This window comes from Lagenorhynchus albirostris, chromosome 20, assembly GCF_949774975.1.
Source record: "Lagenorhynchus albirostris chromosome 20, mLagAlb1.1, whole genome shotgun sequence".
NCBI classification, from domain to species: domain Eukaryota; kingdom Metazoa; phylum Chordata; class Mammalia; order Artiodactyla; family Delphinidae; genus Lagenorhynchus; species Lagenorhynchus albirostris.
This window is the reverse complement of record NC_083114.1, coordinates 16,270,371-16,283,528: the sequence shown is the minus strand read 5'-3', so window position 1 is coordinate 16,283,528 and position 13,158 is coordinate 16,270,371. Positions and strand designations below refer to the sequence as shown.

The following is a 13,158-nucleotide window of genomic DNA, read 5'->3' as shown; positions in this document are numbered from 1 at the left end:
CGGCTGGGCCCGTGAGCCATGGCCGCTGAGCCTGCGTGTCCGGAGCCTGTGCCCCGCAGCGGGAGAGGCCACAGCAGTGAGAGGCCCGCGTACCGCAAAAAAAAAAACAAAAAAAAAAAACAATACATATGTACTTTAACCCAAAGGTATTTGCACATCTTTTTTAACTGTTTATTGATGGCTACTCAATACTGTATTAATGAAGAGCCTAGGTATATTAAAATTATGTTGTCCATATATCCAAAGACCATTTATTAACTCAAATTAATGTTAGTAAGGTCTTAATGTTAATTAAGAATTAGGAGATTGAAATTTTAGTTGACTCATTAAGTCTATGATTCGTAGCATACAAAAAACTAATTTCTTTTTAGAAACACATTACCTATTATGATTCATCTCATTTAGTTTAACACATAATTTGTAATTCCATAATCTTAGAGTAATATTAGTTTATCTGACCAGCAAAACCAGTAGGAAAAAAAATCAAATTCAAAATGATTAGGCTTTTTATGAGAAAACAAACCTAAAACTTATATAAATGAGAATATTGTATTAGCGTTATTTGTACAGGTGTTTTTAAATTTTTATAACTATTAACTCAGACTGATTTGTCCAAAGAGTCATCTTGTATACAATTATCTTATACAATTATATACCGGATATTAAAACTTCTAAGTTAAGAGAAATATTTTGCCTACTTTGTAATCTAGTAATCAAGTAATAGTATTATTTTAACTCCCAATTAAAGCTTTTTTTAATCTTTGAGTTATAACTTGAGCAAAAATTTCTAAAGAGCCAAAATATTTTATTCATAAGGAAGAAGAATGTTTTTACATCTTTCCATTGCTTTTTATATGTCTTTAATGTGTTGATACTGTTTCTAAAAGCCAGTTGCAATAGGAGTTTGCTCCATTTGATTTTAAGAGATCTCATAATATGATGTATTAACTCGCCTCAGAAGTATATGAAGTACATCCATTTATATTTGTAAAATGGAAAATTTTATCACTTATTCAGAACTAGAAGAGCCAATTTTGATAAAGTAACAAAATCTAGGATATAAACAAGTGAAGTGTCCATATCTATTACAAATGTTGATTACTTAAACAAGATGTAATTAAGACATAGAGGACATAATTATGCACCATCAATTCCTTCAAAAGAACATCACTATTAAATCTGAGAAATTTTGTGATTTTTTTTCCCCTCAATTTAACAGGACAGTTTTTCTTTTCAGTGTTCATACCCCTTAAAAAACGAGTCTCCTTTCTTTAGCCGTGTTTCAGAAGTCCCAAAGAGACCTTAATTTGTTTAGAGAAATGAAAGTTGATCATTGCATGCTAGGGATTTGATTTACTTTTTGTTCAAAGGCTTCTCTTAGGTAAGACACTTTAGAGGACCCCATATTGGTGCACAAGGAACATTCAAACACAGAGCGTGCCATCCATAGTTAGGAAAACACCAAAATCTCTTCAGCTTTGCATCTGAAATTTCAGGAAATACCAGCGTTCCCAGACGAACAAAAAAGACTAACAGTGAAGCCAGATTCCATCTGCTGGTGGCAGCTGACAGGGGCCCAATTTCTGACATCTGCCACCTGACAGAAGTGACTTAATGGTCATATGATAAAATTAAAACCCAGATTCAATCACTGCTGCCACCAGTTTGGACACGATCAGCCATGCTCAGTCAGAAACAGAAATAGACTTGGCCAATAACCAGATTTAGTGGGCAAAAGCCAAAGAGCTCAGTCCCACACGTGAGACTGGCCAGAGATGCTGAGGACTGAGAGGGACCCAGACCCAGGCAGGGTGTTAGACCTTGATCCCAGTGGAACCTCTGGGAGTAGTTGGACTCATTTAGGAAGAAAAGGAAAAGTTTAGTTGCTAAGTGTGCTAGTGAGTCAGACTTCAGAAGGGCTGCATCACCAAATACAAAACATGACAAGTAGCAAAAGGAACAAAACCAGGATTGTGAAGCTTACATTCATCTCTTCATGGTGGATAAACAGCAGCTTTCTCTTGTTATTATCATATCCCAAAAGGTCATGACATGCCTTTTAACATTAGCATAGCAAAAAATCAGAGATAAAGTGTTTTTAGGGAATCCAGGTTTATGGGAAATATTTAACATTTTATTACTTGGGGGACCAGAACCAGTTGCAGTGATCCAGTTATTTTTGGTTTGAGTGCAGATGGTTTTCTTTTTTTTAGTTGTGTTATGTGAAGTGCTGGATCATATTATAAGCAGGGCAAAGTGTCAGTTTGTGTTCTACTCTCTACTATTGAGTCATCCTTAAATCAAAATCCACCTTCTCTCAGTAGTACTTACATACCCACTGAGCTAAAAGGAGGGACAGCTTTTTTCTTTTTTTCATGGAGAAATGAGTTTAAAAGTTTATGGTTTATGTAACCTGAAACTAGTATATTAAGTGTTCTGATCTGAAGAGCCAGAAAACCCCAGGCTGCTGACACTCACCCTGGGCTGGATATCAGAACATGGCATACAGGCCATTCATGAGCTGATGCCTACTCCAGCAGCTTTCAGAGCAGCTTTTGCCCAAGTTGATTTGGTATCCAAGAGGATAAAAGTTTCAAGGAGCTTTGTAAAATTGCCACCATGATCACATCTCTTCTAAATGCTGAGACATATTTAGAAAATATAACTGTTATTTTAAATGTAAATATATCCCTTCCAAAGCATTACATATTTGAATGTCATGATATTTGTCATTTTGGGCCCTGCATATATCTGTTTCAAGGTAAGAACTTTCAGGATCTTAGCAGGGTCATTTCTAAGTGCTTTCTGGTAGCGTATGGTGGTTTATCACAGTAGTTTGTTGTCTTACATCATATACTCCCTCTACTGCTATGTTACCCACCTCCAAATTCAATTACTGTCTTACCCTCACCGTCCGCAACTATCCCTTTACACAGGATGTTCCATAAGTTAAGTATAAGCCGTGTAAAACAGTCACTGTGGCTCGTGAAAGATCCTGTGTGGACAGTCATGTTTATCTGCAGTGTTGATGTGCTGGTCTCTAAATTTGATTTCAGTCCAAAAGAATATCCGCTAAGGATGCCTTAGCCCACCCCTACCTAGATGAAGGGCGACTGCGATATCACACGTGTATGTGTAAATGTTGCTTTTCCACCTCTACTGGAAGAGTTTATACCAGTGACTTTGAGCCCATCACCAATCCCAAGTTTGATGACACTTTTGAGAAGAACCTCAGTTCTGTCCGACAGGTTAAAGGTGAGTTTGCTTTTTTGGTCCTCCGCCAGGTGGGGTGACTGGTAACATTTTCTGTTATGTGGCTGTGTGGAAAGCTGAGCTCTGGATGGAGATCAAAGCTTCTTTATATGTTTGTTTTACAAACTTGCATACAGCTGTTTGTCCGGAGCACATATGCCAAGAAAGCTGTGTGTGTTATAAAAACACTGATTTTATATCCAGGGGAAGGTCCGGCAGAGGAATGAACATTTTGTTCTTGTTTTCAAAGCTGACTTACTTAGTGTGACTCAGTATATTTAATATGTATTCACTCAGTGTGATTTCATGGAATGATACATATTGGACTTTTTTATATAACATGCAAAGTTTTTAAAAGGATAAACATCCACTGAGGGAATCACTCCTTGGATGATGACAAGAAGGGGATTTCTGATAGTCTGCTCATAAAATTTCCTGACACGATCTCCTACTGGGGGGGCGGGTAAAGACATCCAGAATTCTGAGTGGTTCTAAGTGTTGCTCCAGGACATTTTAGAAGAGAGTCGTCCCCAAAGTGACCAGCCTGAAACTATGTACCTAAATACGAACTGAGGTTTTTTAAGTGATTTTCAAAAAGGCAATAATTACCAGCAATTTAGAAGAGTTCATTTATAATGCCAACCCAGTGGAGTCACTCTCAAATTTATAGACCATTTTACACCTTCCACTCATGGGGTTTCCAACCCCCGTAATGGCACTTCGGGGGGTTTTGCCTACGTTTAGCAGCACCTGTCATTTTGGTTTCAGAAAAGTTCCACTGGATTCTGCCTGATAGATGACATGTGTGTTTAACTAAACCACTAGGAAATGCCGTTCAGATGCTGACTAGAGTTAACCTGAGAATCCACTGCTCCCAGGCCTGCAAATTGGCGTGGGTTGTATGATATTTGTTTTCTCCACAGAAATTATTCATCAGTTCATTTTGGAACAGCAGAAAGGAAACAGAGTGCCTCTCTGCATCAACCCTCAGTCTGCTGCTTTTAAGAGCTTTATTAGGTAACTATATGGATGTAATTCTGACTTTCTTGTTAGAATTAAAAGGATGCCATTGTGAGTTTCTCATTCAGCATATTTCTGGTTTTATTTAGATTAGATAACATAGATAAAAGGTCCAACAGAAAGTTTCTGTTGTGAGTTCTGGCTTAGTCAAAAGCATGTTAAAAATGTAAGCATTTGTTCTTACACTAGCTCCAGTTCACTGTGGCTGCCTTGGCAGTTCCCCAGATGCCCATTACTCTGCCTGGTCAAGTACGTGGGGATCTTCCTCTGCCAGCAGCGTGGCAGCCACTGTCCTGGAGTTGCACATGGTCCTCTCAGTTCCCACTGCCATCCCCACCACCTTAATAATAACCGCAAGCAAGAAAATTCTGTTTTATAGGTGGACTGCTGGTGTATCCTGTTTAAAGAGAAACCAACAGTCTTACTGGTTATAGAGCTATAAACCTCCTTCAGAACCTAGAAAGCGTCATTCTCTTGATCTCTCTTTGTCCTTACCTTCTCCATCTCTTTTTCCCTAACTCCTTGTATCAATCAAGGTCCAGTCAGGAGAAAGAAACCACACCCAGTAATATGAACAGGGAAAATTTAATAACAAGCATTAACTAGGAAAAGATGGTTAACTACTAAAAGGCATGCAAGAGGATTCTGAAGAGTCCGAAGTAGCAAATGCGGAAAGCAAGTACTCCCTCTGGACTGAGGGAGAGTGAACAAGGGAGAAGTTGAGAACTTAGAGGAAGCCCCTCTCCCCAAGCTAATAAGATTTGGACCTCTTTGGAGAGGAGCCACAGGAACACAGCATGATGGTGAAGAAACTTTACAAAAGGGGTGAGCAGAGCTGATCCATCAAAGAGCCTGCTAGGTGGAGAGAAACTTGCCAGAAAGTTTGGGTAGACTAAAGCTGGGCCTTCCAAGGGAAAAAAAAAAAAGAGGCCTTGCAATGCCCTTTCAGCGCCCTCTGTTGACAAAGATTATCACTGGGCCTGTGGCGAAGGAAAAAGGTGAACAGGGTCTGGCTCAGGTACCGCAGAGCAGCACGAAGGGAGGCTTTGATCTGAAAGGCCACACGCTTCCTGCCTTCCTGCCTTTCCTTTTTCCCTCTCCTCCTTGCTTGTCTTTCCCTTCCCTTCACTTTCCTTTTAATTGGCCTTGATATAGTGTTGAAGCTGATTGAATTTATTGAACCAAGGTCAAGAATTTTTGTTTATAATTTTTAAAATCAGGTGACTTTCATTCCTTCCATGTATTTTTCCGTAGAAAGAAGGAATTAAGTTGCCTTTTTACTTCCCTGTGGTTTAAAAGTACTTTGTTTTAATATTTTTCCCTAAGAGTCAATTAGGTGTTTTAATACCTTTCAGGTGCAAGTTATTCATTATCCTGGGCCCCCAGGAAGCAAAGTGACACACATCCCCCTCAAGTCTATAATCTTGGCAACATTAGACAGACATGTGAAATAACTGATAAAACAGATCTGTGGATAACAAGTGCTAAACGATTATCAATTAAAACTTGATAAAAAATGCTTATGAGGCTCATTCAAAATAGGTCCCCACTTAAAATCACCTTATTTTGAGAAGCTACTTTTAAATGGATAATTCTGTATCCTTTAAGTTTATCTTCCCGACTGATTTATAGGCATTATTATTTATAATAGCTACCATTTATATTATGAAGTAGGCACTGTGAAAAACATACATTATCTCATTTATTCATCACAATATCCTATGAGGTGGATAGCATCCCTTTCCAGGAGAGGAAAGATGAAGGAATTTGCTCGGTGTCATACAACTAGTAAATGATGTGTTGCTTTCAAGCCCACTCATTAGCTACGGTACCATATCACCTCACTATAGATACAGATCCTTACATGAACAATTTGGAACAAATGCACCTTTAGAGAAGTGAAAAGAAACAAATAAAAATCCAGGAATGGACTTTACAATTTTTTTTTAAAGGAAGGGGGGAAAACAGGCAGCAGTGAATTGCCCTGTTGCCTTTTGTGGTGCTACAACCGGTTCACCGTGTCTCTCTTCTCTTCCAGTTCCACTGTTGCTCAGCCGTCTGAGATGCCCCCATCTCCTCTGGTGTGGGAGTGACGGTGGAAGATAATGTACTACTGAAGATGTAATGTAGCTTTCCACTGGAGTCTGGGATTTGCAATTCTGGAGGTTAATCATGCTTGTACTGTAATTTTACTAATGAAGTTTTAAATTAACAACCACTACTTGTATGATATGAATAATATTTAGAAATGTTACTAGACTTTTAATCTTGTAAAGTGGTTGTGCTTTTAGAAGAAAAATATTTTACCCAGAGTTGCACATGTTTTATGAATTTAGTGCAGCTGTTATGGCTCACCTCAGAACAAAAGAGAATTGAACCAAATTTGGGAGTTTGGGGTTTTGTGTTTTTTGTTTTGTTTTGTTTTTCTTTTTTAAAATGAAGTGAGATTGTTCACACACACACACACACACACACACACACACACACACACACACACACACACACACACACACACACACACACACACACACACACAGGACAGTCATACATTTTGATATTTGAGCCATTCCTGAAAATTTGGGGTTCTCTAAAACGAAAGAATCTGGAAACCTTGCCTGCGACCAATCATGGAGCCACGTGAGCTGATCGTGGCTGCACCTCGGGAGGGGGGAGGGGGGAGGGGCATGCCACCTAATGATCAAGCCCTATAATTAGCTTCTCATTAGAGCCGTGACGGTGATGTGTGCTGTCTAAAATCCAATGTTGTTGGTAGAGAGAATGAATTTGTGACTAGGAGAGACTAAACTTTTGTTTTCCTTACCCAGTATAAATATATATATATATATTTAATCTATTTTTATTAGAAGTTTTTCTGCTCTTTCTTACATAAAAGAACCCCCAAGCATGCATCTTTCATGTGTGTAAATAATTCATTTCTGGGCTAATTTCAAAAGAATCCCAACATTGCTGTATAGAGAGAGAACTAGCTTGCACATTTTAGGTCTGTGAAATTTTGTGAGACTTTTCCTGCACTGGACAGTAAAAAAAAAATAAATAAAAGACAAAAACAAATTAAAAAAAAATTTAAGCCACAAAAAAAAAAGGCACATAGGGAATTATGTCAAATGTGTTTGTGTCCTTAGGCAAAGCTGTGGGAGTCTTGAAATGTCACAGTAGTAAATAACTTATTACTTTTTGACAAATTCTTTTTTCTGTTGGAACACTGAATTCTTCTGTGCATATGTATATATGAATACAAATTGAAGGCCTCTACCTCCTGGAGTTATACAACTTGGCTTGTTTACCTCCACATGCTGATGATGACTATTTTTTTTTTTTTTAAGTTCAATGTGGAGACTTGAAACTTGAATGTCCCTTCCAACTTTTATATTAAAAATAAAAAGACAAGAAAATTGAAGATCGTTTTTCACCTGTACAAGGAATACTAATGGATCGTCTTAAAATTGGTCTAGGAAAAACCTTGGTGTGTGTTATGGACAATTAACTGTTAAAGTTATTGTAAGTTATCTGTATTTAGCAGAGTATTTTCATCTTGAGTGATCTGAGCTGAATTTGAAGACTATTAATAAGTTATGTTTGGAAGTTTTAACTTCAATGAAGTAATTATTTGCTGTGAAAGAAACAAACATTGAATTACAAAACAAAGATGGTGCAATATCTTTGTTTTTTTTTTATGAGGCTCCTGAGAATCAACCCAACTGAAGCATTTCAATTCACTTGAATGAGAAACGTGTTTAGTATCAAAAGAGCCCAAGAAGACACTGGTGTGAAAGGTACAATCTCAGAGGTTGGTCAATTACCGTGGCACACTTACTGGTCACTTTGTACAATGTAGATTTGAAGTACAGTGGTGAAAACATTAAATGTGACATTTGAAAAAGAGGTGTCACCTGTTTTATTTCAACTCCTTTCCTTTATTTTCTCTTCAGTACAGCTTGTATCCTGAATTTGCAAAGTTTTGAGACATTACCTATTTATATTTCCATTTCAATCTTTGAGGTAATTAGTTGTGGGGTTTTTTTTAATCTTCTCAGACTTTAGATTGCCAAAAACATATTGGAAACTTAGTTAACTGATGTCAAAGATATTGTGGTTTAAATATATGCAATTTGATTTAGTCTTTCCAGACTTAAGAGTCTAATCCAGTGGTTTTCAAACTTTTTTTAAGCAAAGAATCCTATTTTCATGTGAGCTGCTCTGGATGCAGCAGACTGCTAAGGGGGCTTGACCCCTCCCTCCTCTTCCTTTCTGCCTCCTGCCCCTGGCATCCCAAAGGTACCTCCAGCTGAAGAAGCCCCAGCTGGGTGGTGTGACTAAGACCTGATACCAAACTGCCTAACTTCAGAATACTTTCCCTGAGACTAGATAAAACAGCATCACTCTTGGGGTTGTAGGTGGTGTGTGTACTTCTCCCTATCTTTTCCTGATTTAGCAAAATGAATGGATTTTTTTTTTCCTGACATGGGAGGAGTTGACTGTTATAACTCATATAAATCAATACGAATACAAGTATTAGTTTATTTTATCCAACAAACTTTTGAAAACCTACTAAGTGCAATAATCACTTATATGAAAGCCTTGTTAATATCAATAATGCTTAAGTAAGAAAACGTTTTCATCACGAGAGCATTAAGAAATAACTGCACGTATAACACTTTGAAACTAAACTTCTTCACAGATAAGTATTAGAGAAAACTTGCTGACCTGTTCCCACTAGAACCTGCTCACCTAACCAGGGGATTATTTCTTAATTTAAAATTATTGATAATCGCAAAAATGTGGAGTTTTCTACAGCCAGTAATCAGTATGAACAGGTAAGTCAGGGCTGTAAGCAGCTACAATTTGTTTGCCATTTAAGTGTAAGAATCCAGAAGATGGAGATAATCTCTTGAGGTGGCTCATAAGATTTGGAGTTGTTATTTCATTTTTTCTCTATGGTTAAGTCATTTTAAATATTACTCTTATATTAAAATTAAAATACATTAAAGAAGACAATGCATCACTTGCATGGATTTTTAAATTAAGACAGCTTTGGGGGGTGCTGTTTTCTACTGTGTTCTAGTAATGTCTAGGCAGCGTGGTAGTAAATAGACACGTTTAGAGTCTTCCCTGCAGTGACTCTCCACCCCTCCTTCCTTAAGTGGTCTTTCTTTGGCTTCTGAAACACACCTGTTTTTCTCTTTTAGGGGCTACAACTCTCCCTTACAGGCTCCTTCCTCTGCTTAAACCTCCCATGTTTGTGTTCTCTGGGCTAGGGATCAATCCTGGGTTTTCATCCAGCTCTAAAGCCAAGGGTTCTTGACTTGGCTACTTGGTAGAATCACCTGGAGAACTTGCAGAAATTTCAAGGCCACACCCCAGAATCTCTGGAGGCAAGGTCAGGCATCAGTTTTGTGCTGTGGTTTTGTTTGTTTGTTAAGTCCTCCAACTGATTGCAATGTGCAGCCAAGATCCACTGCTGGACACTCTCCTTGTGACCTCATCTACCCTCATGGCCTCGTTGACTGTAAGAGAATGACCCCAAATCTCTTACCTATATACCCAGATTTTTCTACTAGGTGTCTGTTAGAAATTTCTACTTGGGTATCTTACAGGCACCTCAGCCATGTCAAAAATGAAATTAATAATGGTTTTCCCCCGACAATTTTATTATTATTAAATCATTCTCACTTCCCCACTAGCTCTTTTTTCCCCTTCCTAGACAAGCAAAATAGTTGAGGTTTAACTATTTCATGAGGAATTGTGGAAGGGAAAGGACTGGGGACAAGGGGAGTAGAGTTGTACACTGAGCCGGGCTCCTCGTATTAGGTTAGGACCAGTGCCAGGGTGGTGCTCCTGGCAGCACAGCACCAGGCTTTTCTTTTTTGGCAGGTGAGATGGAAGAGAATGACTCCAGTTATAGTGCTCTATCTGCTGCGTACGCCTCACCCCTCAACTCTGGGCTTCATCATCCACCCACTTACATAAGCCCAAAATCAGGGTCCTCCTCACTCCCATCTCAGCTCCAGAATTCATGCACTTTTTACATTCCATTCTTTAATGTACTTTTATCTCAATGTTTTAAATGACACAGCATGAAGGAAAAAACAAAGTAAAAATTTTCCAGTGAATAAGTTAAATGCTATTCAATCTTGTTTTCCATTTTGGAAATCAGGGCTGAATGGAAGAGACTGATATTACTCACTGATTTAACATCCAGTTTTTCCTCTCTCAGGTTTAAAATATTTTAAGAATCAAACACAAGTGATAACATTTTCCCCTGTTCTTGTGACTTTACCAATGAGTGAACAATGCCCAGATACTTGGAAAGAAGTAAATTACAACGTTTTCAGGTTGCTGTTGGTAGAATTTTTAACAAGCGGACCTTCTTGCTAAGAGGTCAGTGTTTATGCAAGGAAGCCGACTTCAGAGGTCTCTGAAACAGCAGTCGGTCTCCTGTCTCAGGGAAATACTCAAAAGATCTCTGAGTAGTAAAGAAAGCTGGGTTTATTTTTACTTATGTTTTGATAATAATACTAATTTTCACAGCTCATCATCCTTACAGCCAACTATTTTTATCCATTTCTTAATTACAGCAGTTACACCATGTTTTTTTTTAATGGACAGCTTTAGAGTTTTTGAGAACACCTATCCTTGAGAAGAAAAATCTTGTAAACACAATACTGTGAGTTCCTTTTAAAAACTATATTGTGAAAAAATAAAAAATAAAAACTATATTGTGGGGCTTCCCTGGTGGCGCAGTGGTTAAGAATCTGCCTGCCAATGCAGGAGACATGGGTTCGAGCCCTGGTCTGGGAAGATCCCACGTGCCACAGAGCAACTAAGCCCATGCACCACAATTACTGAGCCTGCGCTCTAGAGCCCGCGAGCCACAACTACTGAGCCCATGTGCCACAACTACTGAAGCCCGGGCGCCTAGAGCCCGTGCTCCGCAACAAGAGAAGCCCCCGCAGTGAGAAGCCCGCGCACCGCACGAAGAGTAGCCCCTGCTCACCGCAACTGGAGAAAGCCCCTGTGCAGCAACAAAGACCCAACACAGCCAAAATAAAAATAGACAACAACAACAAAAACTAAATTGTGTATGTATTAGTAATACATTCACATGGTACAACCTACAAAAGGATAGTGAAAAGGAAGTCGTTCTCCCTAGAGGTGCAAACCACTGTTTCCAGTTTCTGGGGATCATTCCAGAGATACTCTGCACAATCAAGCTTATATAATTTTATAGGAATGACAGCACACTAGGAACCCTCCTGTGTCTTGCCCTCTTCTCTCCACTTGACCAATGTGGAAGGTTGTTCCACGTGAACACAGAGCTAAAGCTTTTAATTTCAGCCACTTCCTTATTACGAAGGCAAACGATGAACGACTTGAATCTATTACCTCTTATCTATGTTTTTATACTTCGGCGTGACATTTTTTTCCACGAAGAAAAGTAATTCAAGGTGGAGCCAACTAACCAGTCTTCCCCCAGGTAAGCCATTGCTCATATCGGTAATAATACATATTTTCTAAATCATTTTTCAGTTCACTACAATTTTTTTTAAAGACAAGTTATTCAAACCACATTGTTAAAAAACTAACCATTTTTTCCATCCCACTAGACACACTGAAAAAATTCAAGAGGCATTTAGCTATACAAGCTTCCTAACTTTTCCCAGATTCAGATGTGGCCCTGTCTAGTCATTTGTGTACCCTTTTTCATTCTATACTGTTTACCAAAACTCATCATTCAATTATTTTACCAACAAGGGCCTTAAAAGTTAACGTCTTCATATACATCATCGTACAGATTGCAAGTAAAGACCAATAGAATGACCAAATCATTAATGTCCATGCTTTTTCATCTATCAAGAAACAGGTTAAGCTGAGTTTTGCAACCAGTTGTGTACATGTATCTTTTTGAGTACAGCAAAAATATTTGAACTCTTACTTCCAGCAATAGGGATGATTAGATATTCTAAAAACCTCTATATGGAAAACAGTATGAAGTTTCCTTTAAAAACTAAAAATAGTTACCATATGATCCAGCAATCCCACTCCTGGGCATATATCCAGAAAAGACGAAAGATCTAATTCAAAAAAATACATGCACCCCAATGTTCACAGCGGCACTATTTACAATAGCCAAGACATGGAAGCCACCTAAGTGTCCATCAACAGATGAATGGATAAAGAAGATGTGGTATATGTATACAACAGAATATTACTCAGCCATAAAAAAGAATGAAACTCCATTTGCAGCAACATGGATAGACCTGCAGATTATCATACAGTGAAGTAAGTCAGAGAAAGACAAATTCATGATATCACTTACATGTGGAATCTAAAAAAAGTACAAATGAACTTATTTACAAAACAACAGGTTCACAAACAGAAAACAAACTCACGGTAAGGGAAATGGTGGGGGAAGGATAAATTGGGAGTATGGGATTAACAGGTGCACACTACCATATATAAAACAGATAAGTGTTTACTGTGTAGCACAGGGAACTATATTCAATATCTTCTAATAAATTAATGGAAGGAAAAATTTAAAGAATATATATATACATATATACACACATACATATATGTGTGTGTGTGAGTGTATGTTTGTCTGTTACTGCCTCAGCTCCTGGTGGGAAAAAAAGTCCTCCACAAGAATTTTAAAACCACAAGTGTGCCCTAACATGTCATTAGACTTCAGACTTATGCTACCATCAAGGCTTAAGAAACTCAAACCAAGGTATTAACTTAAAGTGGCCCTCAGTTGGTAGTGCCCTGGGGTGTCTGGCAAAAGCAAACACAGATGCTCTTTTGAGGGGAATGCATCCTTAACTGGGGCCCCAGAGGATTCTGGTAGATAAAGCCCACCCAAATATG

At 38.4% G+C, this 13,158-nt stretch overlaps 1 protein-coding gene across 4 annotated transcripts in view; it reads left to right on the top strand.

Annotated features, from left to right (window-relative positions):
• NLK (nemo like kinase) overlaps nucleotides 1-8,173 on the top strand; it is a 147,071-nt gene extending 138,898 nt beyond the window's left edge. Inside the window, exons 9-13 of one of the 4 annotated variants that reach the window (XM_060134561.1) lie at nucleotides 3,057-3,255; nucleotides 4,176-4,269; nucleotides 6,311-6,437; nucleotides 7,617-7,791; nucleotides 7,972-8,173. In XM_060134561.1, the coding sequence (XP_059990544.1) occupies nucleotides 3,057-3,255; nucleotides 4,176-4,269; nucleotides 6,311-6,365 (348 nt within the window). In that variant the 3' untranslated portion in view covers nucleotides 6,366-6,437; nucleotides 7,617-7,791; nucleotides 7,972-8,173. Of the gene's footprint in view, nucleotides 1-3,056; nucleotides 3,256-4,175; nucleotides 4,270-4,808; nucleotides 6,438-7,616 lie in introns of those variants that run through there. The other 3 variants (XM_060134562.1, XM_060134560.1, XM_060134559.1) reach the window with 3 other exon arrangements.
• Nucleotides 8,174-13,158: the final 4,985 nt, after the last annotated feature.